Here is a 21,894-nt window from a genome sequence, read left to right on the forward strand (position 1 = left end):
GAGGCAACAGCACACAATCCCGTGACCAGGGAGGCACGAATAGAAGGCCAGGTGCACAGACACGGGACATGAGCCCCGGTTTATGGAAGAGGTGTGGCATCAGAACTGGGTGCGGTATGAGGAGAGATCACCCGGAAACCTCATCTCCCACCCCACCTACCTGTGTAACCTTCCTACTGCGTTGCTGTGCTCTGACAGCCGAGAATCTTCGCTGGGGCCTATGAGACATCCACGATCTGCTCTGCCTTTGCCTTTCTGGGCAGCAACACCTCACACTCCGCTCACCCCTCCCCTGCGGTCCCTTGGCCTGGAAGGCTGCCCTCCCTTCCCCCAAACCCCCTCCCCCGCCCCGCCCATTCAGGCAAATATTCCTTGGGCCCCCCAGCAGGCCAGACCCCAGGTACTCAGCCTCGGGGCAGCCCGCACACTTCTTCCCCACGATGACCTACCGGGCGTTAACCACCCCTAACCGCCTGCTCTCCGCAGCCCGGGACCACGTGACTCGAGCCCTGAGCCCTGTGCCCTGCACGATGCCTGGCTCCTAGTGGGTGTGCAGGAAATCTTTTCTTTTAAACAGATGGAGTAGGCAGAAAAGGTTTCAGGAGGAAGATTATTGGGTTGCGTAGTCATTTAAAAACCCAATGGTTGGGTTAAAAAAGCCAATGGTTGTTTTAAAAACAAGAACAAGGCGATAAAAAGAACAGCGCAAGTTCAGCAGCTCTTTGGGCTAATGACCCCTCTTGGAAAATGGCAGCAGGATCAGGTTTGGAGTTCTCATTTTTGACTTAAAATTTTTTGTGTAGAATATAGATTTAAATGTGCCTCTGGTTAGAGATTAACAGCTAAAAAGGGAGGAAAAAATGCTGATCGTAGAAATCGATGTTAACCAAACATTAAAGAAAGGAAAAACAACCCTTGCCTCAGAATGACAGGGAGGAGTTTGAGGTACACAAATTATTTAAGTGAGGAAACGAGAAGACTAGAAGGTCACGATGAAGAGGAAACACTCTTAGTTGGATGGCCCACAAGATTCTTTAGCAGTTACATGGCAGGGGCGCCTGGGTAGTTCAGTAGGTTAAGCGTCTGATACGTGGTCTCGGCGTAGGTCGTGATCTCACGGATTTGGGGGTTCGAGCCCAGCATCACACTCTGCGCTGACAGGATGGAGCCTGCTTGGGATTCTCTCTCTCCCTGTCCCTACCCCACTTGTGCTGTCTCTGTCTCTCTCAAAAAAAAAAATAATAAACTAAAAAAAAATTAAAAAAAAAATGTTATGTGGCAGAGGTTACCCCCCAATATCCTTTACCCATTTTCTGTAGTAATAAGATTTCTGGTGGGTGTGTGACTGCTCAGAATTTAAAAAACAGCCTTCCTAGCCACAGGGGAGCGGTGTGACTAACGTCTCCCACAGAGATGAACCGGCAACGTGGCAGCTTCTGGCAATCTTAAGAAGCAATGCGAGTCAACGCTTTTTCTTATTTTTAGTGCTTTCACCCAATCTTCTCCCGGAAACATGAATGATACTATCTTATACCTCCAGCTCGAGGTCCTACAAGGTGAGAGACCAGGAGAAAAGACCGCGTGGCGGCCACCACCGACAGGGCTCTGCCACCTGGACTTCCATGTGGCTACTCTGCTGAAGCCACTATTATTTTGGGATTTTTATCGCTCATAGCTGAACCTAATCCTAACTAACACCTAGAAGATCTTCCTTTGTTTTGATCAAAAACACGATTTACCCTATCTCTATACCGTCAGGTCCATAAATGAACCATCATCACAAACAATGTAACTTTCTTACGGATTCCTTACCCTTCTGGGATGTTCTAGAGCAGAGACAGGATACACATGTGAGCAGTTAAATTGTGAAAGGAAACAGCAAACAAATATGAAGTCCAGAGGACCGGGGACCATTCCAACAAAAAGTTATAAAGAAACCAGCTGAGGACCTTGACTCCTGCGAGCTGCTAGACAGACGGACAGCTTATGGCTGGGTGAGACTATGTTGTGTGATATGACCGGACAGGTAGAATGTTTAAAGGAAGATGGTGTGACTAAAGAGTATACTGCTTAGTTTATTACCAAAAGGTATCTATAAGTCAGTTTCATACTGGGAAATTTGCTGACACTAAAGTACCAGAAGTTTCCAACAAAGCCATCTCCCCTTCTCTTGAGCATTTAAGAACATGTCTGTCTCAAACCACACAGACTTTGTAGCCTGAGGACTCACCTGAGCTGTCTAAGACAGCAGTCTCTTGCATGTAGCTATCAAATTCAAATTAAAAATTCAGTTCCTCACTAGATGCTTTTCGACCACCTGACTGTCCCACGTGGCTCCTGGCTATCTTGTCAGGGCAGCACAGTTTCATCACTGTAGAACATTCCACAGGATGATGCTGCCAGCTCTGTTTGGATATTATGAAAAATGACAAGTCATGTGGGAAGAAACGTCTAAAGGCAAGTCTGAAGTCAAGAATGGTCTGGAATGCAAGCAGATGTATAATAACAAGCTCAAAGATAATCTGAGTCTCTGAAATTTGAGTTTCCCAGATTTTTAAATGTTTTAGGACTACTTTTTGACAGTATCTGAAATTATTCTTCTTTTCTCTTATATGAGAGAGCAGAGACTCTAGAAATCTCACCGATTCTGAGTAAACTGTAAAAAGAAAATATTTCTGGTACACAGAATTTTTCTATTATTGACATAGTGCATAAAACCATGTTTCCCTAGATTCTTGAATGTTCTTGGGCCACAGTGCTCCCTCTAGAGGAAACAGTAGGGAAACTAAGATTTTTAAAGCCAAAAAGGAGGGAGACAGACAGACACAGAGACCAACACAGACACAGACAGAAAGGGAGAATCATAACAAAAATAAAAGGAAAAATAATAATGACAGAAGTGGAGTAAAAAATGATGCAGAAGTAATGTTTTAATTTTCCTTTTCCCGATTTCATATAAAGGCAAGGAACAAAGTGAGAAATTTGGGGGTAACTAACAAGAACCTGATCATCTATAAATTAAATAATAACTTCCACCCAGACTTGACCCGGCCATCATTTATCCAGTATACAGTATACTCTTTAAAGGTCACTAATGGGAATCCATAAACTTTGCATCTCCCAGCTTTACTTCTCCAAGTTCATAAATATTGCCACCTTATAAATGCCATAACAAATGAGGGAGATCTTAAATTCAGGTATCAATTTCCAAAGCTGCACAGCTGATATTCTGCTTTTATCTATTCTAGGCATAAACAAGTGAGATTTGTAAATGAAAACTAGTACCTGTTGACAATTTAGTTTAAAAACTGATGTCTTCTGGGGCGCCTGGGTGGCTCAGTCAGTTAAGTGTCTGACTTCAGCTCAGGTCATGATCTCATGGTTCGTGGGTTCGAGCCCCGCGTCGGGCTGTGTGCTGATAGCTCAGAGCCTGGAGCCTGCTTCAGATTCTGTGTCTCCCTATCTCTCTGCCCCTCCCCTACTCATGCTCTGTCTCTCTCTCTCTCTCTCTCAAAAATAAATAAAAACATTTAAAAAATTAAAAAAAAAAAACAACTGATGCCTTTCATGATTCTTGCAATACTAAGGATTATCTTCATTACCATTGTTATTATTTTAATTAACATTTTAAACCTGAGAAATGATTCCTCACCATCCCGGAAAGACTAGGGCATCTAACTTAAGAGATCTAAGTTCCAAGTCTGGGCCCTCTGACTTATTAGCTCTAGACTGGGTTTTGTTTCTTTCAATTCCTGAAGACTCAGCTTGTTGGGGATAAAATGACTTTATCCACCTACCTGTGCTTTTGTAGAGATTAAATAAAAATAAGGTACATGAAAACACGGCACATGTTATAAGGCACAATGGAAACATAAACGATTTTTATGGTCTTTTAAAATTGCTGTCGATGTTATAAATACCTACCACCTCTGTTATCTTCTTTAGAAGGAACAACAGTTTCATAAAGGCTTATGATTAGTTTTAGAATTTAGGAGTTGTGGTGATTTTAAATCCTGAACTCTGGTCTTTGATAACTACTGCTGCCTTGTGAATGCCACTTCCTTACAGGGCTTCTGATGTGATGTCAGAATCTCTATAAAGTTTTGGCCAAATATTATCGATTGTGGGATTTCAAGCAATACAAACTAAGTTTTACTGGGATTCTTGAAGATTTCACCCAGCCATCATTTGAAGTCACTCTACCTCTCAACAATTACCCAAATCCCCACAAAGGCAGAAAACCAGAAAAAGACAGAACTATTCTGCCAGAAGTGAATTATCAACAAGAGGGGGTCAACATGTTTTGAATAAAGCCCTGAAACGTTAGGCCCTTCCCAGTTAAATTAAAATGAACACCAAAATACCACCCAAGCATTTATAGGACTAAACATCTATCCACTCTTCTGAAACAGAGATTTCTTTGGTAGGGGCATTAAAAAATTTAAGTACTTAACTTTGTATTTAATAGAAAATGATACAAATTTACTGAGTCTCTCTTTAGACAGAACAGGTGCACCTGTACTCATGACCTTGACTTCACAGTTAGCATGCTTGGCATGCATTTCATGGGGGGCAAATTTGCTTTTTATAAATTGCTAGTTTTTTCAGGTTATAAGTAAATATAGAATGAATTCGTTCTTTTTCAGGCTATAAGTAAACATACAAGGATTTCTAAGATGATTAAATGTCTATAAAGTTCTCCTTTCTAGGGAAAAAAGAATGAGATCCTTCATGAGTTACTAAAGTGTATCTTCTTTAAGACGGCATTATGTACCTGAGCAAGGATAATGATGTATTTTTGTGCGAATATACAGATGGATATACACAATGGATCCTGATGAAAGATAATCTCTTATGAAGAAGTCTCAAGGATCTGTAACAGGAAAGCTCATCTAGAAAGTTCTAAAAAGGTAGCTTGTTGACTTGATTATTTTTAATGGCATGTCTGTACCATAACCAGCTCTAATTCATTTTATTCAAAATTCTCTTTCAGTGGAAAACATGAGATTACTTAAAACATAATCAGCTTCAAAATGCTTCTGTTGAATTCATTTACATGCAACTGGCTCTTCTCAGTGGATCAGGGAGAAAAATTCTAAAAGGTCTATATGATGCTCTACGCAAGTTCTAGGTATTGCAAGTGCCATTCGTAGGTCTGCAATTTTCTGAGGCTCCCCTTTTAGGTAGAACAGCGTGCCTTCTGTTGAACACTACTAGACTGGAAAACGCCTGATGGGTTGAAAGGGTGAGAAATGCCAACATCTTGGGATCTGGGTGGCACCCCCACACCTGAGTTCTGTGAATGAGAAGGAGCCCGGGGAGGCGGCTGGTCACGGCTGACTCCTCAGACAGAGACCCACACCCAGCGTCAGCCCCTCCTCCTGGAAGCAAATGTCATTTCCTCAGAAAGTGAGATACGAACGGAGGGGCACTGTTCAAAGAGTAAGAGTCTCACTTTCGTCCTCTAGATTACAGAGTCTGTAGCGGCAAGAGGGAAACCTCTCTTTTATTTTGTAGAGTAAGATGATGGATTTCCAAATTTATTCTTGGGAAAATGTCTTAGGACCCAAATTAAAAAGGTTAAAAGTTTTTCATCAACTAATATGCAGGCAAGATATTTTTTCATTAAGTACAGATTTTGAAAATCAACTGAGCTGAAATCGGTTCATAATAAATCCAATACATTTATCAACATGGCTGAAGAAGCAACTCTAGACATGGTCAGTGCACGTCAACTGCATTACCATCCATCAATTCCTTTCTTTAAGTTTTTATTTATTTATTTTGAGAACAAGTGGGAGACAGAGACAGCATGTGAGTGGGGGAGGGGCAGGGAGAGAGACTCCAAGCAGCCCCTGCACTGTCAGTGCAGAGCCCAGTGCAGGGCTCGAACCCACAGACCATGAGATCATGACCTGGGCCGAAACCAAGAGCTGGACACTTAACCAACTGAGCCACCCAGGTGCCCCTGAATCAACTTCTCAATACATATCTCTTAGGGTCAAATACATTTTTGTTTTGTTTTGTTGATACATACAGCTGACTAAAAAGTATTTGTTACCTGGCCATCTGAATTCAGGAAGATACCTATAGATGTTAGACAGCATTCCAGACAGCAAGAAGAACCACGGGAAACAACACTTGTGGCCTTGGATTGCTCAGTTTCTAGTACCAACATGGTAGGTATCAACTGTGTTGAAAGAGCAGGCTCATGAAACTTACTAGTTCATGTGCAGTCCTAACTAGAATCTTGTACGTAGTCATTTATTCACCCACTCATGGTACAACAGACATTTAGGAAATGTCTAATGAGTGCTGGCTGCTGGGTTTATCAAAAATGAGTGAGACAAACTCCTTGTCCTTTAAAGAATGTACAGGATAGTGGGAAAGAGACTAGCAATTTATTATAATTATAATGTTATGTAGCATAAGAGAGAAATACAGAGACGCCAATGATGTGGATGTGGAAAGCAGACAGGGCGCAGGACCTAAGTTACTGACCTTGAGTCTGAGACAACCGCCTCCGGCTTGGGGTAGCCTGGGTCTCCCTCCTAGGTTGCTCTGAGGCCCCACTCTGACCCTGGTAAACTGACTCGGACTCCTGATACCATTTTTTTTTTAAATGTTTATTTATTTTGAGAGAGAGAGAGAGGGTGTGAGCAGAGGAGGGACAGAGAGATACACACAGAATCAAAGTAGGCTCCAGGCTCTGAGCTGTCAGCACAGAGCCTGACACGGGGCTCAAATCCACCTGAGATCATGACCTGAGCCAAAGTTGGAAGTTCAACCGACTGAGCCATGCAGCGCCCCGCTGATACCGTTTTTGCTTGATGGTTGATGGAGTCCTAGACCCCGGATTAAACATTTATTCCAATTAAACCTGGAGCAGAAATGCTCTAACTCTTCACCAAAATCTTAGCCAACAGGACCTCCAGTTCTCATCAGGATGCCCCAGCATTAAGTGTATGGGATGAGTCTGTCACTTACCTTTTCTTTTCTTTTTGTTTAAAGTTTATTTATTTATTGAGAGAGAGAGAGAAAGAGAGAGAAAGAGAGAGAGAGAAAGAGAAAACACGTGAGTAGGGTAGGGGCAGAGAGAGAGAGAGAGAGAAGAGAGAGAGAATCCCAAGCAGGCTCTGTGCTATCAGAGTGGAGTTCGACTTGGGGCTCCAACTCACAAAGTGCAAGATCACGATCTGAGCTGAAACCAAGAGTTGGACGCTTACCCGACCGAGCCACCCGGGCGCCCCTGTGACTTACCTTTTCAAGTGGGCAATGGGTACTATCTCGGAGAAAGGGAAGTAAGTTTGGTCGATCATACTCAGCATAAAGGCTAATCTGCTTTTCATGGTAGCGCTGCCCTTTATGATGGTCTCTCTTGAAAAGTTTATGCAGATACTAAAAGGAACAAAGGAATAAACCATGAATATGAGAGTAAGAAAAACAATACCTGTTTACACTGCTGTGTTCGATTCGAAATAGCCTGGGGGAAAAGCAGATTTCAGGAAAATCTCTAGGTGGAGGAAAAGTGGAAAGAGCACCTTCAGAAGAGCAAGGACATTCTGGTAGTCTTTCGAGAATGGCCTTGAGTGACCTGGTTCTACTAACCAGCCATGTGACCTCAACAGGTCACTGACCTCTCTGTGATGGAGTCTATCCGCAAAAATCTCACGGGGTTGTTGGGAGGACTGAATGAGTTGCCAGGTGTAAAACACTCGGATCCATAATGGCATTTACTAAGCACTAGAGAAAGGTTAATAATAGTTATTAATATCATTACCATCGTCCGCTTTGCCTCAGAAGTAAAATGCTTGATTAGTGGCCTTCCTAAATCCTAAAAATTCTGGTCTTCTACATTAAGGGGGTACAGTCATGGGACAAGAGTATGTTCTTAGAAGCTCAAGCAACAAGTGCTAAATTAACTCTCACACATTCCGCATCTGCTAAGCCTTGTTGAGGTCTGTGTCTGCAATGACATGCTGCGTGTTCTGGTGACATCCAAGGTTAAAAATCAAGAGGAGTACAGGTGTCCTGAGCCAATTTTCCAAACCAATTCCTTTCCCTAACCTGTCTGAAAAAGTGAATGAACCTCAAAGGAAGTGAGTCATTCACTTTCTACTCAGAGGCAAGATTAAGCCTATCAATACATTATACCGAAGTCAGAAATCCACGTCTGATGTGTACTTAGTGTTCAGTGTAAACACACACCCCGTTACCCACCCAAGGCGGACAGTCCTGATGGCACCTGTCACATAAAGTACATTCCCACCTTGAGTGAACTGGTTTGTGAGGAACGGGGCCTCGGTTTGCCCCTGACGCTGTGACTGTAACTGGGTTAGCTGGAGTTGGACACTCACTAAATGAGTCTAAGCACGACACATGCACGCAGAGAAACGGCTCCTCAGGTCAACCCTTCGTGTCTCCCCAAGGCCAGAAGGGGGCAGAAAGTGGCTGGCACTCCACGGTGGCCTGATGGCGGCCCTGCCTGTCCCCTGGCACTGGGGTCGGTGTGTGAGCAGGACACTCGGTGCAGGTCGCCAGAGGTGCAATGGAATGGGAAGGCTCAGTCACATCTGCCAAGGCCAATTTTCAGAGACCTTATGTTGCCTGACAGGGGAGAGGAGCCACTTTGAGGGGAGCCATTTTGATGGGCGCTCTCACCATTTCACCACTGCACTAATTACCACGCAGGGACCTCCCACCGGCAGTCCTGTCTCAAGCTTCAAGCAGACCAGAAATCATTGCTTTATAAACAAATCCCAAAGTGGCCAGCATGGTGGCGCCTTGCTTGTTAAAGCGGACAATCTTGAGATTTCCAATCGTGAACGCTATCACAATAGCATCTGCACAACCCCTGACTGAAACAAAACAAAGTACCTCACATTCCCATCCTGGAGTCTTCAAAAAGCTTCTTGCGTGAAACTGACTTCTGATTAAAGACTCCATCCCCTGAGCCTCCTCTTGGGGTGCAAAGAGGTGGGCAAAGATACAAGAGCCCCCAGTGAATTTTTTTCTTTTTAATTTAAATCCAAGTTAGTTAACATATAGTGTAATAATGGTTTCGGGAGTAAAATTTAGTGATTCATCACTTACATATAACACCCTGCGCTCATCCCAACAAGTGTCCTCCTTAACGCCCCTTGTCCATTTAGCCCATCCCCCCACCCAACACCCCACCAGCAACTCTCAGTCTGTTCTCTGTATTTAAGAGTCTCTTATGGTTGCCTCCCTGCTTTTATTTTTTCTTCTCTTCCCCTATGTTCATCTGTTGTGTTTCTTAAATTCCACATATGAGTGAAATCATATAATATTTGTCTCTCTGACTTATTTTGCTTAGCATAATACATTCTAGTTCCATCCATGTTGTTGCAAATGTCAAGATTTCATTCTTTTTGATCACCAAGTAGAATTCCATATCTACACCACACCTTCTTTATCCATTCATCAGTTGATGGACATTTAGGCACTTGCCGTAATTTGGCTTTTGTTGATGGCGCTGCTACAAACATCGGGGTATATGTGTCCCTTCGAAACAGCACACCTGTATCCCTTGGATAAATACCTAGTAGTACAATTGCTGGGTCACAGGGTAGTTCTATTTTTAATTTTTTGAGGAACCTCCATACTGTCTTCCAGAGCGGCTGCACCAGTTTGCATTCCCACCAGCAGTGCAACAGTGTTTCCCTTTCTCCACATCCTCCCCAACATCTGTTGTTTCCTGAGTTAACTTTAGCCATTCTGACAGGTGTGAGGTGGTATCTCACTGTGGTTTTGATTTGTATTTCCCTGAGGACGAGGAGTGATGTTGAGCATCTTTTCACATGTCTGTTAGTCATCTGGATGTCTTCTTTGGAAAAGTGTCTGTTCATGTCTTCTGCCCATTCCTCCACTGGATTGTTTGGTTTTGGGGTGTTGAGTTTGATAAATTCTTTATTGATTTTGGATGCTAATCCCGTATCTGGTATGTCATTTGCAAATATCTTCTCCCATTCTGTCAGTTGCCTTTTAGTTTTGCTGATTGTTTCCTTCACCATGCAGAAACTTTTTATCTTGATGAGGTCCCAACAGTTAATTTTTGTTTTTGTTTCCCTTGCCTCTGGAGACATGTCTAGTAAGGAGTTGCTGCAGCTGAGGTCAAAGAGGTTGCTGCCTGTTTTCTCCTGTAGGATTTTGATGGCTTCCTATCTTACTTACATTTAGGTCTTTTATCCATTTTGAGTTTTATTTTTGTGTATGGTGTAAGAAAGTGGTCCAGGTTCATTCTTCTGCATGTCACTGTCCAGTTTTTCCAACATCATTTGCTGAAAATACTGTCTTTTTTTTCCCCATAGGATATTCTTTCCTGTTTTGTTGAAGATTAGTTGGCCACATATCTGTGGGTCCATTTCTGGGTTCTCTATTCTGTTCCATTGATCTGAGTGTCTGTTTTTGTGCCGGTGCCGTACTGTGTTGATGATCACAGCTTTGTAATACAGCTTGAAGTCTGGAATTGTGATGCCTCCTGCTTTGGTTTTCTTTTTCAACATTACTTTAGCCATTCGGGGTCTTTTCTGATTCCATACATATTTTAGGATTGTGTGCTCTAGCTCTATGAAGAACGCTGGTGTTATTTTGACAGGGATTGCACTGAATGTGTAGACTGCTTTGGGTAATATAGACATTTTAACAATATTTCTTCTTCCAATCTATTAGCATGGAATGTTTTTCCATTTCTTTGTGTCTTCTTCAATTTCTTTCATAAGCTTTCTAAAGTTTTCAGTGTACAGATCTTTTTTACCTCTTTGATTAGGTTTATTCCTAAGTATTTTGTGGTTTTTGGTCCAATTGTAAGTGGGATCAAGCCCCATCAAATTTGATGCCCACAGTCCTACTGGACCCATCTATTTTCTCTGAAGCCTTTTCTCATATCATTTTTAAAAGACACAGAAGACATGCACTCCTGCTTTATTTAGAGAATCCAAGTAGCCTCTCAAGGAAGTCTAGAATAGGCCTTAGCAGTACTACCACTGAGGCCAAAGGAGAGAAGAGGGATGAGCTAGCATGAGGGTGAAGGACAGAAAAATGGGGCTCTGTTTTTGGATCCTTCTGAGGTGTTGTAATTTATGCTGCAGTTGTATTCAGTGGTAACTCCAGAAGCAAGGTGCTTACTCCTTGCTTCTGGACACAGTTTGGTGATACAAACATGAATATGATAACTTTTCTTAAAATCACAATTATGAGTCAAAGTTAAAGTACCCAATCTGTAATTAGTCCCTAGCGGGGGGGGGGGGGGGGGCAGGTCAGAGCAAAACTAATTGCGGATTATGGTGTGTGGTCAAACCTCTAATCCGAGTAGTGACGGGAGCGAATTCACGCCAATATCCCCCACCAATACGGACAGGTGGCTCGACCACTGTGTGGTTAAAAGGGCAAATGAAGACAGTCATGCTCACCACGTGTTGCAACTCTGGTCTGTCTTCTAATTCTTCCACCACCTTTTTAATCTAGGGAGAAAAGGAATTTTTAAACATGGAGTTACAGGGGGACACAAACATAGCTGCAAGATTATCTGATAAACAGCTCTCTTCCTCATGGCTAGGGTGCTCTCAGGCACTCATCTGGCAACACATATGAAAACAAAGGACACTCACTGAAATTTTATCTTCATTGTCCAAAAGCATGTCAACGGCTTTCTGAAATAAAAAAAAGTAGCCACAGTCATTGACACGTGCTGTGTTAAGAGGACACTGAACACAGTGTACCTTGCATGCCGTCAGTTCACGGTGGAGGGTTTCTTTTCCACACATACGGGTTCCTCTGCATTATAACAGCCCTTAAGGGAGATATTTGTAAAGGAACGTATTTTAATGTGTCTCAATCTGAGGACTGCGCGTTTCGCATACCACTAAAACACTGTCCTGCTACAACTCACCAAACACCAAACATCTCGTCTACACATATTCCAGCCTCCGTGTTGTTGGACGTAACTTCACAGGCACTCCTGTCACTCGTGCTAGCTACGGAGAGCGTACTGTTCCCAGGACCACAAAAGTGAGCTTCGCTTCCTGCCGCCTGAACCTTCACTGAGACCCTCTACGGATTTCACAGGTGTAAGGGGCTGGTCTTATGTGCAGAAGAGGCTGAGAGCCAGGAAAACAATTAGATACCTGGAGTCTCCTACGGATACAAATACTTTCGGGATTTACTTTATTGACCTTTAACATTCACGAAACACACATGAGACTGTGTCTGTAACAACAGGGAGTGAGAAGACAGCCCATCAGACGGAGTGTCATTCGTGATACCTGAGCCTGGGTCCTGCTCTTGAGTCTGCTGCTGCCTACCTACCCACTCCACTGGTTTCCCCTCTAAAATGTGACGATGGTAGAGATTATCCTTAAGGCATCTTCTAATTAGAAAACTCTGATTCTTCAACTTTGGTTCATACTCTTGAACACCAGTTAGTCTCAGCTCGTTCATCATTTTTTTCTACAGCTACACATGTCAAACTCGGCTCTGGAGACACATGGCGGGAATGGGGGGTAGGAATAAGGGGAGAACAGATAAGGTGAAATGTAATTAATTTTTATATAAGCACTTCATCCTCTTTTTTTTTTTTTTAATTTTTTTTTCAACGTTTTTTATTTATTTTTGGGACAGAGAGAGACAGAGCATGAACAGGGGAGGGGCAGAGAGAGAGGGAGACACAGATTCGGAAACAGGCTCCAGGCTCCGAGCCATCCGCCCAGAGCCTGACGCGAGGCTCGAACTCACGGACCGCGAGATCGTGACCTGGCTGAAGTCGGACGCTTAACCGACTGCGCCACCCAGGCGCCCCAAGCACTTCATCCTCTTAATCTTAATCATCTTGTGCCAGAGAAGCAGCCCCTCTGCCCCTGAACTTCTTCAGAACTGCACTCATTCTTTTTAGATCGGCAGTCCTGAAGGACTTGAACCATTCAGTACAAAAAAAGGGTGAAAAGCATCTTTCAGGGAAAAAAAAAGTGGATTTAGCTTCTATTTAAGTTTAAGTTTATGACGACTAATTTGTAGCATTAGCATAATATGTACATAATATACATGTATACGTGCATACATAATATAGTGCAGAACATCCTTTAATGCAATAAAATAAAAAAGTCAATTTAATTCTTTTGGAGCCTTACGGGTTCTACTCTTCAACTAACGTTTCAATTTTCTGAATGAGGAACTGTGTTCTATGAACTTTACGTCCATCATGGTTACTTGTGATTAGCTTTCTATGTTGCGCGCGCACACACACACACACACACACACACAGGCCACTGTGAGCTGTGGAAGCTGGGTGCCCTCATTGGTCAAACAATCCACTGTTCAAATTTGTCATGCAATAAAATAACACATTCTCCACGTCTGACCCAGTGGAAACGCCACATGCTGAATCTATGAATGCCAACGAATAAAATCACAATAAATGGATCAAAACAGAAGTTCACCTAAAATTTTAATTCTGCAACATACGATTAAGAGAGGTGAATGAGCCAGAGCGTATGGCTAGTTTCTCTGTTTCTATGAATTATGTGAATTGTTTGACGAAACAATTACTTCACACACACACAACTTTCCAAGTTCCACATCAGATTATGATTGCTTTTGCAGAATAACCACATCAAGTAATGGATTCCTGAATCCCAAGTACTAAAACAGCTTAACATCTAGGGGCACCTGGGTGGCTTAGTCGGTTAAGCATCTGACTCTTAATCTCGGCTCAGGTCATGACCCCAAGGTTTGTGAGATCAAGCCTGCTTGGCATTCTCTCTCTTCCTCTCTCTCTCTGCCCCTCCCCTGCGCACATACATGCTCTTTCTCTCCTTCGAAATAAATAAGCTTCAAAAAAATATATATATATAGCTGAACATCTAGTGAGGATCAGTGTTCTGAACATGATTATACAGCCAAGCTACTTGATTTATTACCTTCTCCAGCATTTGAACAGGTGTCCAATTATTAAAACTTTAGAAGAGTAAAAATAATTGATCGGTATTAAAATAAGAAATGCATTACCTCAGAATCAAAATCCATCAATAAAACAATTTTATCCTTGATGGAACTGAAAAGATTATGCTTGTGGATCAACTGGAAAACATCCTTATGTCTTAATGTTAAGTATATTTCCAGAGCATTGCCATAATTTTTGTCATAGGTGTACCTGGTAATACAAAATTTTTTACATTAATGTTCATCAACACTTCAATTAAACACACACATACACATATACAAATCATGTTTTGCAATACGAAAAACTGAAAAATTTGTTTAAATAGAAAAGTCCACTTTATTTGGAAGACTATTCTTTGGGATTTAACTATATGTGACCAGTAAGAACTTCTTTTTCAGAACCTTGCTTCCCGTTTCGACCAAACCTCAGGGAATTTACAATGGTCAAGTACTAAACATTTTCTTTTATAGAAATTTTCAAAAATTTTTCGTAGAAGTCCATATACCAGGCAAAGAAATTATGATCCAAAACAAAGGGAATTCTTATTCCAGTAATAAAAAAATTCAGTTCCAATTTTTTAGAAGCAGTGTTCAGCTGGCAAATGGATTCTATCCCAAAAGCTTTTCTGTCAGGGGAGCTTATAGAACTGACACGTTTTTTTTTTATTGAAACACTGTTTTTCACATTAATTCCGAAGCCAGCTCCTTAAAACCAACTGAACCTAAATTGTCCATTATTCGTTAAAAATTATTATGGGGTGCTTGGGTGGCTCAGTCAGTTGAGCATCCAGCCTTGGCTCAGGTTATGACCTCGTGGCCTGTTAGTTCGAGCCCCACATCAGGCTCTGTGCTGACGGCTCAAAGCCTGGAGCCTGCTTCGGATTCTGTGTCTCCCAATCTCTATGCCCCTCCCCTGCTCACACTTTGTCTCTCTCTCAAAAATAAATAAACATAAAAAAAAATTTTTTTAACAATTATTATTTAAAAAATATTTAACATTTATTCATTTTTGAGAGACAAAGACAGAGCATGCATGGGGGAGGGGCAGAGAGACAGGGAGACACAGAGTCTAAAGCAGGCTCCAGGCTCTGAGCTGTCAACACAGAGCACGACGCAGGGCTCAGACTCACGGACTGCAAGATCATGACCTGAGCTGAAGTTGGACACTTTAACTGACTGAGCCACCCAGGCGCCCCTGAACTCTAAGCCATTTTGGTGCACTTTCTTCGTCTTGGCAAAAGACACAAGAAGATGGGGGAGGGGTGGCCTGAGGTGGTAGGGATGCTCAGGAGAGGCTGACACAGGAACAGGGTTCCTGAGGTGACCCGCGGTATGCTTCTCTTTTCACTAGACCAGACCTGCCCCAAGGCAGGACTGTGTCTTACCTATCCCCGTGTCCCAGGCATAAAGAAGAAAGCCCAGCTCACCTGAAGTGCCCAACAAATATGAAAAATATTAACCAAGCTTCCATTTTCTAGGCTCTGACTCAGTGCCAGGCACTGTGCTTAATTAGTTCTTAATTATGACTTCTCCTTCAAACTTTTAAATCATCCCATTAGGAATGTATCCATCTTACAGAGAAGGAGGCTGAGGTTTGAGAGATTAACTGACACGCAGATCCAAGAGTGAAAGAATCCGGAGCCTGCCTGGGAAACCGATTTTCTTCTGGAATCTAAGACCTGGCATTCTTCCCTTCCTGAACCACTGCCCCTACGTAGAGCTGCTGACGAGGGTCCCCTCTCCTCAGGGAAACAGACTGCATTACATTTGTACAGTTTCACATGTTTTCCTCACCTGCTAGCTGTGCACCGGAGGTTTATGAAAGGACTTTACTAAGACCGAATGTAGGAAAATGGTACAAAAGGCTCCCTCTTCTGCGTCCTCCCCATCCAGAGTACGCTAGATCTAAAATATGAAAAACTCCTCATGTGGACTGAATTGGAAAAAGCAGCACTAAATTGTACTCACAGTTCTGCCAGGGTTTTGAGTAGGGTCCTATTCTGACTATCTTTCTTCAGGTGATCCCGAACTGCTTGAACAATTACTGAATTATTGTACAGATCTCCAGGCCATTCTCGGATCAGAGTGGCAAAACCCTAATCAAGGGGGGGAAAAACAGAAGAACACTCTATATACACAGAGTAACAATCCAAAAGGTTTAAACAAGGCCTAAAAGTATTCATGTAAACAGACAGAATAATTTTATGATCAAAACTCTGGTCCAGGGGCGCCTGCATGGCTCAGTCGGTTGAGTGTCCAACTCTTGATTTTGGCTCAGGTCACGATCCCAGGGTCATGGGACTGAGCCCTGCATCAGGCTCTGCACCGAGTCTGGAACTTGCTTAAGATTCCCTTTCTCCCTCTCCCTCTCTCTGCCCCTCTCCCCTACTCACATGCTCTCTCCCTAAAATAAAACAGACAAACAAACAAGCAAAACTTTGGTTCATGAACATATCACCAATTTTCAGGCTCTGGGTTTGGGGGAAGTGAGGGAGGCAGACAATTACTGCCCGCTAACCTCCACTTACCGTTTCTGGAAGAGGTAGTGCCATCCAGTTCCCACAAGTAAGGCAGCCCCCCAGGTGTTCAATAACGCAATGCCGCACACACGGAGCTTAGGTTTGCTTTGCTCTAACCTCATTCTGGACAAACTGTAACGCTGGATGACGTTCTCAACATCTTGAAGATGCTGCCCCAGTTGGCTACTTTCCTCCCCGCCTTCTGTGCCCGCTGTGTCTGGCCTCGTGTGCACTGGTCACACAGGTGTCCTGTGCAGCTGGCAGTGCCACACACGGTGGCTTGTTCCCACAGCAGAGTCACCGGCACCCCACCGTCAGCAAGACACCATCTTTGTCCTCTTTCCATTCTTGCCCCTAAACCTGGTTTTGTGTACGGGATTTGGGACTTTGGCTCAAGTCCTAGCCCCTAGCTGGATCTCACATCTTGTGGTTCTCGTAGAAAACCCCAGATCTTCTGACTGGATCCTGTTTCCCTCCTATGTTTGGTTATTGGCCAGTAGTATCCTGGGCATTCTCTGCCCTCCCATTCCTGACTTCAGTGCTCAGGTTTTGTAACTCAAAAGTATGGCAGAGCAGTTTGCTTACTGATCCTTGACAGCTTGTAGAGAAAAACCTTAGATGTATTCAAGACAGCAAAGGGAAGTAAAAATCTTCATGTTATTGAAAAAGATATAATTACTATTAAGTATCTCAACTAATCCTTTAATAAACTACTATGAATTTAGTTGAGTGACATTCATTCATTTTAATGTTTGTTTATTTTTGAGAGAGAAAAAGAGAGAGCACGAGCAAGGGAGGGGCAAAGAGAGAGGGAGAGAGAAAATCCCAGGCAGGCTTCGCATGGTCAGCCCAGAGCCCGATGTGGGGCTCGATCTCACAAACTGTGAGATCGTAACCTGAATCGCAATCAAGAGTTGGACGATTAGCCTACTGGGCCGCCCAGGAGCCCCACTTAAGTGAGATTTAGAAATGAAAATAGTGTGGTGGAATTTGCTTCTGTAAAGTACCAAGATTTGCTACAAAGAAAATCCTGAAGAATCAAGATCACAGTCTCCATTAAAGTCCTACCTAACTAACCCAGGAAGGATGGCAAGAGACCAAAACAATAGGCAACACGTTTTCCATTCAAACTACAACCTTCGCACATAAAAGCATGATTGCTGGTTGACTTGAGAGGTTTGGGGAGAGGTGTACTTAAGTAAAGATGTTGTATCAGATAAAATCATTAAATCAGAATATTAAAATGTTCTTCGAGCCAAAATGATACTTTGGATCAAGTTTCTGTTTTAAGACTGCATAATTTGTAAAATAAAAAAAAAAAAAAAATCTGAAAAGATTCCCACCCAAACACTGGTGGCTCTCAGTAGCCCTGAGACCAGGAATAATACTGTTTGGGAAAGGCTTGGCTCCATTTTCTCTTCTCCCCTTTCATGTGACAGTCTTGCAGCACTGACAACTTCTTACACAAAATAAGACAAAATGACCGGTCACACTGTGTGACAAAAACGTGATGACTCCTAAATAAACTAAAATAAACACTTATCACATTTCACATTAGGCTTTTCTCTGCTTACCCGGCTCCGTGCACCCTCAAACAGATGTGCTAAGAAATACTGATGCAATCAACCCTGTGGCCTTTACGATTAATCAGAGGACACGGTTATCAGGGGGCTGTTCTGATCGACTGGGGAGAGTGAGAGAGCACCTCAGTGCCCATCAGAGTTAAGTACGAGGTTATACAGTGTTCATTAAATGAAATGCCAGAGCAGTTGTCCTACTTTTAATAAGCTATACATTTGTCATCAGTATTATGAAACAAAGTTTAACTCACTATGGAGCTCTAGTGGCACAATTGGCTAGCCCATGGTACTTATAAAATAGTTTTGCTATGGGGCGCCTGGGTGGCTTAGTCCGTTAAGCGTCCAACTGCAGTTCAGGTCATGATCTCATCGTGTCTGGGTTCGAGCCCCGTGTCGGTCTCTGTGCTGACAGCTCAGAGCTCGGAGCCTGCTTCAGATTCCGTCTCTCTCTCTCTCTCTCTCTCTCTCTCTCTCTCTCTCTGCCCCTCCCCCGCTCATGCTGTCTCTGTCTCTCAAAAATGAATAAATGTTTAAAAAATTTTTTTAAAAATAATAAGATAATTCTGTTGGGTTGTACCCCATAGAAACAAGCCATGAAGCATCACTACCTCCAAGTAAATACAGCCACTTCATATCTTCATTTAGGAAGAAAATTGAGAAGTCAATATTCCAGAGAGGTAGACAGCTGTTTTTTGTTTTCAATCTGATCTTTCCTGCTGTTTAGTGACACAAAATTTTCATCCACCTAACACATGATCAAAAGTGTTGCTACAGAACACTGTTCCCTGGTCAATTCTGTGACAATTTAATTCAAAATTAAACATGAAATTAAGATTGAGGGAAGGTGGACAATTTATAAGAGCTTATGACAGTGACAATAAATTATGTAGACCCTTCCTAACAGTACCGACCAGGCAGACACCCTGATTATTCAGGAAAAAATAGCCACGAAATCTAAGCTTAAGTCATGCTTGTTTCTTTTTGTCTCAGTCAACAGGCTTCCAGACATGAATCAATAGGATAGGTTTAAGGATACAGAATTTAAGACCATTTCTTGAAAAAGAGTTGAATCATGTGAAAGAATTGTAACACAATCATAAAAATAATAAAATTGTAGTTTCCATGGTTAAATTACATTATTTTAAAAAGAGGGCAGGTATACTAAGCTTCAGTATTTCTCAATAAAATTCATATTTTTCTCTATCATTTTTATAGGACACTCATAATTCTCTTTTGGGAAGATGTACAAAGATGGAATATTTATGACAGCCACTCTCTCTACTCAGAACATACTGGAAAGAAACAGAAGTCCATTACAGGTCTTTATTCACTGAAGAAATCTTTTCCAATAACTATGGCCAATAATGGTCTATAATGGTCTCTCATTAGATTTTGTATAGAACATATCGCTCTGCCCTGTGTCACTTACAGTCCAGTTGCTTAAAGCTTACCGAGGTGGTCTCCACCCTCAGCCTGTAAATCTACTGAAGATAGGACTGTGTTTTTTAAATTTCTCTTGGATCCAGCGCAGTTGTAGACCGTGGAAGGTTCTAAATAAAGCTCTGTTGAACTGAACGGAATGGGAAATGAATAGGAACCATGCCTCTAGCCTACATCAGCTGGCACCCAACATAAATGACAGAAACTATTACCATAAACTCTTCTAGGAGATCTACATCTACAGATCTAGAAAGGAGTAGGTCCATGCTGTAAAAGCAAGGGAACAATACAGATCACATGTGCCTCAGGCTGCTTGAATCTTTCATATCCAGGAACACCTGGCGGAAAGTAACTGACCGCATACCTGCGTTTCCGCATACGGGATCACTATTTTAAGGGGCCCTGTAGACCTTAAGATCTAAAATTCACGTCAGAGTTAAAACCTAGTAGTGTTTGCCATGGGACCTTCCTTAAATTCATCTGTTATTGGTAAAAAAGGATCCTAACAAGGCACTCAGAAGCCAGGCACTCCAGTCTGCTCACCTCCTCCATGTATGAACCTTTTTGGAAGCCACCTCAAGTTCTGATGCACATAAAGTCCTCCTTATCTTCTATTTTTTTTTTAAATTTTTTTTTTAATGTTTTTTATTTATTTTTGAGACAGAGAGAGACACAGCATGAATGGGGTAGGGGCAGAGAGAGAGGGAGACACAGAATCAGAAGCAGGCTCCAGGCTCTGAGCCGTCAGCCCAGAGCCCGACGCGGGGCTCGAACTCACGGACCGCGAGATTGTGACCTGAGCTGAAGTCGGACGCTCAACCAACTGAGCCACCCAGGCGCCCCCCTTATCTTTTAAAACATAACACCAAGATACAAGATGGCAGGGACGGCTGGTAGCATACTACGAGGCACCAAAAACGAACACCTATCACTGGGTTAGGCTCTTGGAACTTTACGACGAGCTGTAGACAGTGCCTTTCCCCGCCATCAATAAGCAAACAGATCTTTTCCAATCTCCTTCCCCATTCCTGCACACCGCCCCCCCCCCCCCCCCCCCCGGTTTCTCTTCATTCTGCCTTTGGCAAACTTAGTTCTGAGTCTCCAGCATCAATGGGTGGCTGCTCTTCTGTGTACGAAATCACCAAACAGTACTTAGTCCTTTTTCTTTAGCCCTTTCAAAGAGCCAAAGGAATTAGCTGTAGGAAATTATAAAGGCACAGAGGAACTGGTCACAATGTATGCAGACTAGAGATTTTCACGGTCTACGCAGACACGCAGACGTGAGTGGGCATCAAGGTCTCACCTCGGCTTTATCTATCACACACGACCCGCAAATCTGCTCCCTTTCAACCCCCTGCTCCCCTGTATTACTTTTCTAGATTTCTTACCACTTTCCCATTGAGACAAAGTAACTATGACCGTGTCAGAATGGCCGTACCTCATAATCACTTTCCAAAAATTCATGTAAGATCATTTCATAGATGAGTGGTTTCAGAACTGGGTCTCCCCTTGGCAAGTAAGGACTAATAGCCTAAGGAAGGAAAAGGAAAAAAATCTTTTCAGAAGGGACAAAACGAAACCATACTCCAATTACGTAGAAAATGTAAACGTACAGAGATCTTTTGCCACCTGTCGTAGGGTTATGTTGATAAAACCATCACAAATTGAGAATATTTTAAGTCAGAAATGCTTTTAAAGTACCCCCCTACCGAACATCACAGCTTAGCCGAGCGTACCTTAGATGTGCTCACATCACTTACATTAGCCGACAGTTGGGCAAAATCCTCTAAAAATAAAAGCACACGGCCTGCTTTTATTAGAAAGCATTGAACATCTCTTAGTTTACTGAGTATTGTACTGAAAATGAAGAACAGAATGGCTGTGTGGGTAGAGAATGCTTGTGAGCGTATGGGCTGCTGACCCAGGTGATGGTGCAGCTGACCTAATCGGGAGTTCCCCTCGGCTGCCCTGCCCGGCAGTGCGACAGAGGCTTGTCCCTGTATCACAAGCCCAAGAAAAAATCCGAATCCAAAGCACGGTTTCTACTGTGTGTCACTTTTGCACCAATGTAAAGTTGAAAAACCAGAAGTTAAACTACTGTAAGTAGGAGACCATCTGTGTATTTTTACTTTTAAAAATGTAAGGCAACAGATGGGGTGCCTGGGTGGCTCAGTCGGTTAAGCATCTAACTTCAGCTCAGGTCAGGATCTCATGGTTCCTGAGTTTGAGCCTCGCATCAGGCTCTGTGCTGATGGCTCAGAGACTGGAGCCTGCTTTGGATTCTGTTTCCCTATCTCTCTGCCCTGTTCTCATTCTGTGTGTGTGTGTGTCTCTCTCTCTCTCTCAAAGGTAAACAATCATAAAAAAAAGTTTTTTTTAAATGTATGGCAACAGAGTAC

The 21,894-nt window shown here is 42.8% G+C and overlaps 1 protein-coding gene across 3 annotated transcripts in view; it reads right to left on the reverse strand.

The window, feature by feature from the left end:
• Window positions 1-21,894, reverse strand: part of VPS41 (VPS41 subunit of HOPS complex) — a 183,462-nt gene that overhangs the window by 20,771 nt on the left and 140,797 nt on the right. For 2 of the 3 annotated variants that reach the window (XM_015071615.3, XM_015071625.3), the window contains 6 exons: window positions 20,934-21,026; window positions 15,925-16,052; window positions 14,023-14,167; window positions 11,631-11,672; window positions 11,433-11,483; window positions 7,261-7,398 (listed from right to left, as the gene is read on the reverse strand). In XM_015071615.3, coding sequence (XP_014927101.1) covers window positions 7,261-7,398; window positions 11,433-11,483; window positions 11,631-11,672; window positions 14,023-14,167; window positions 15,925-16,052; window positions 20,934-21,026 — 597 coding nt within the window. The remainder of the gene's footprint in view (window positions 1-7,260; window positions 7,399-11,432; window positions 11,484-11,630; window positions 11,673-14,022; window positions 14,168-15,924; window positions 16,053-20,933; window positions 21,027-21,894) is intronic. The other variant, XM_053218649.1, reaches the window with a different exon arrangement.

The sequence above is a fragment of the Acinonyx jubatus genome, chromosome A2 (assembly GCF_027475565.1).
Source record: "Acinonyx jubatus isolate Ajub_Pintada_27869175 chromosome A2, VMU_Ajub_asm_v1.0, whole genome shotgun sequence".
In the NCBI taxonomy this organism is placed as follows: domain Eukaryota; kingdom Metazoa; phylum Chordata; class Mammalia; order Carnivora; family Felidae; genus Acinonyx; species Acinonyx jubatus.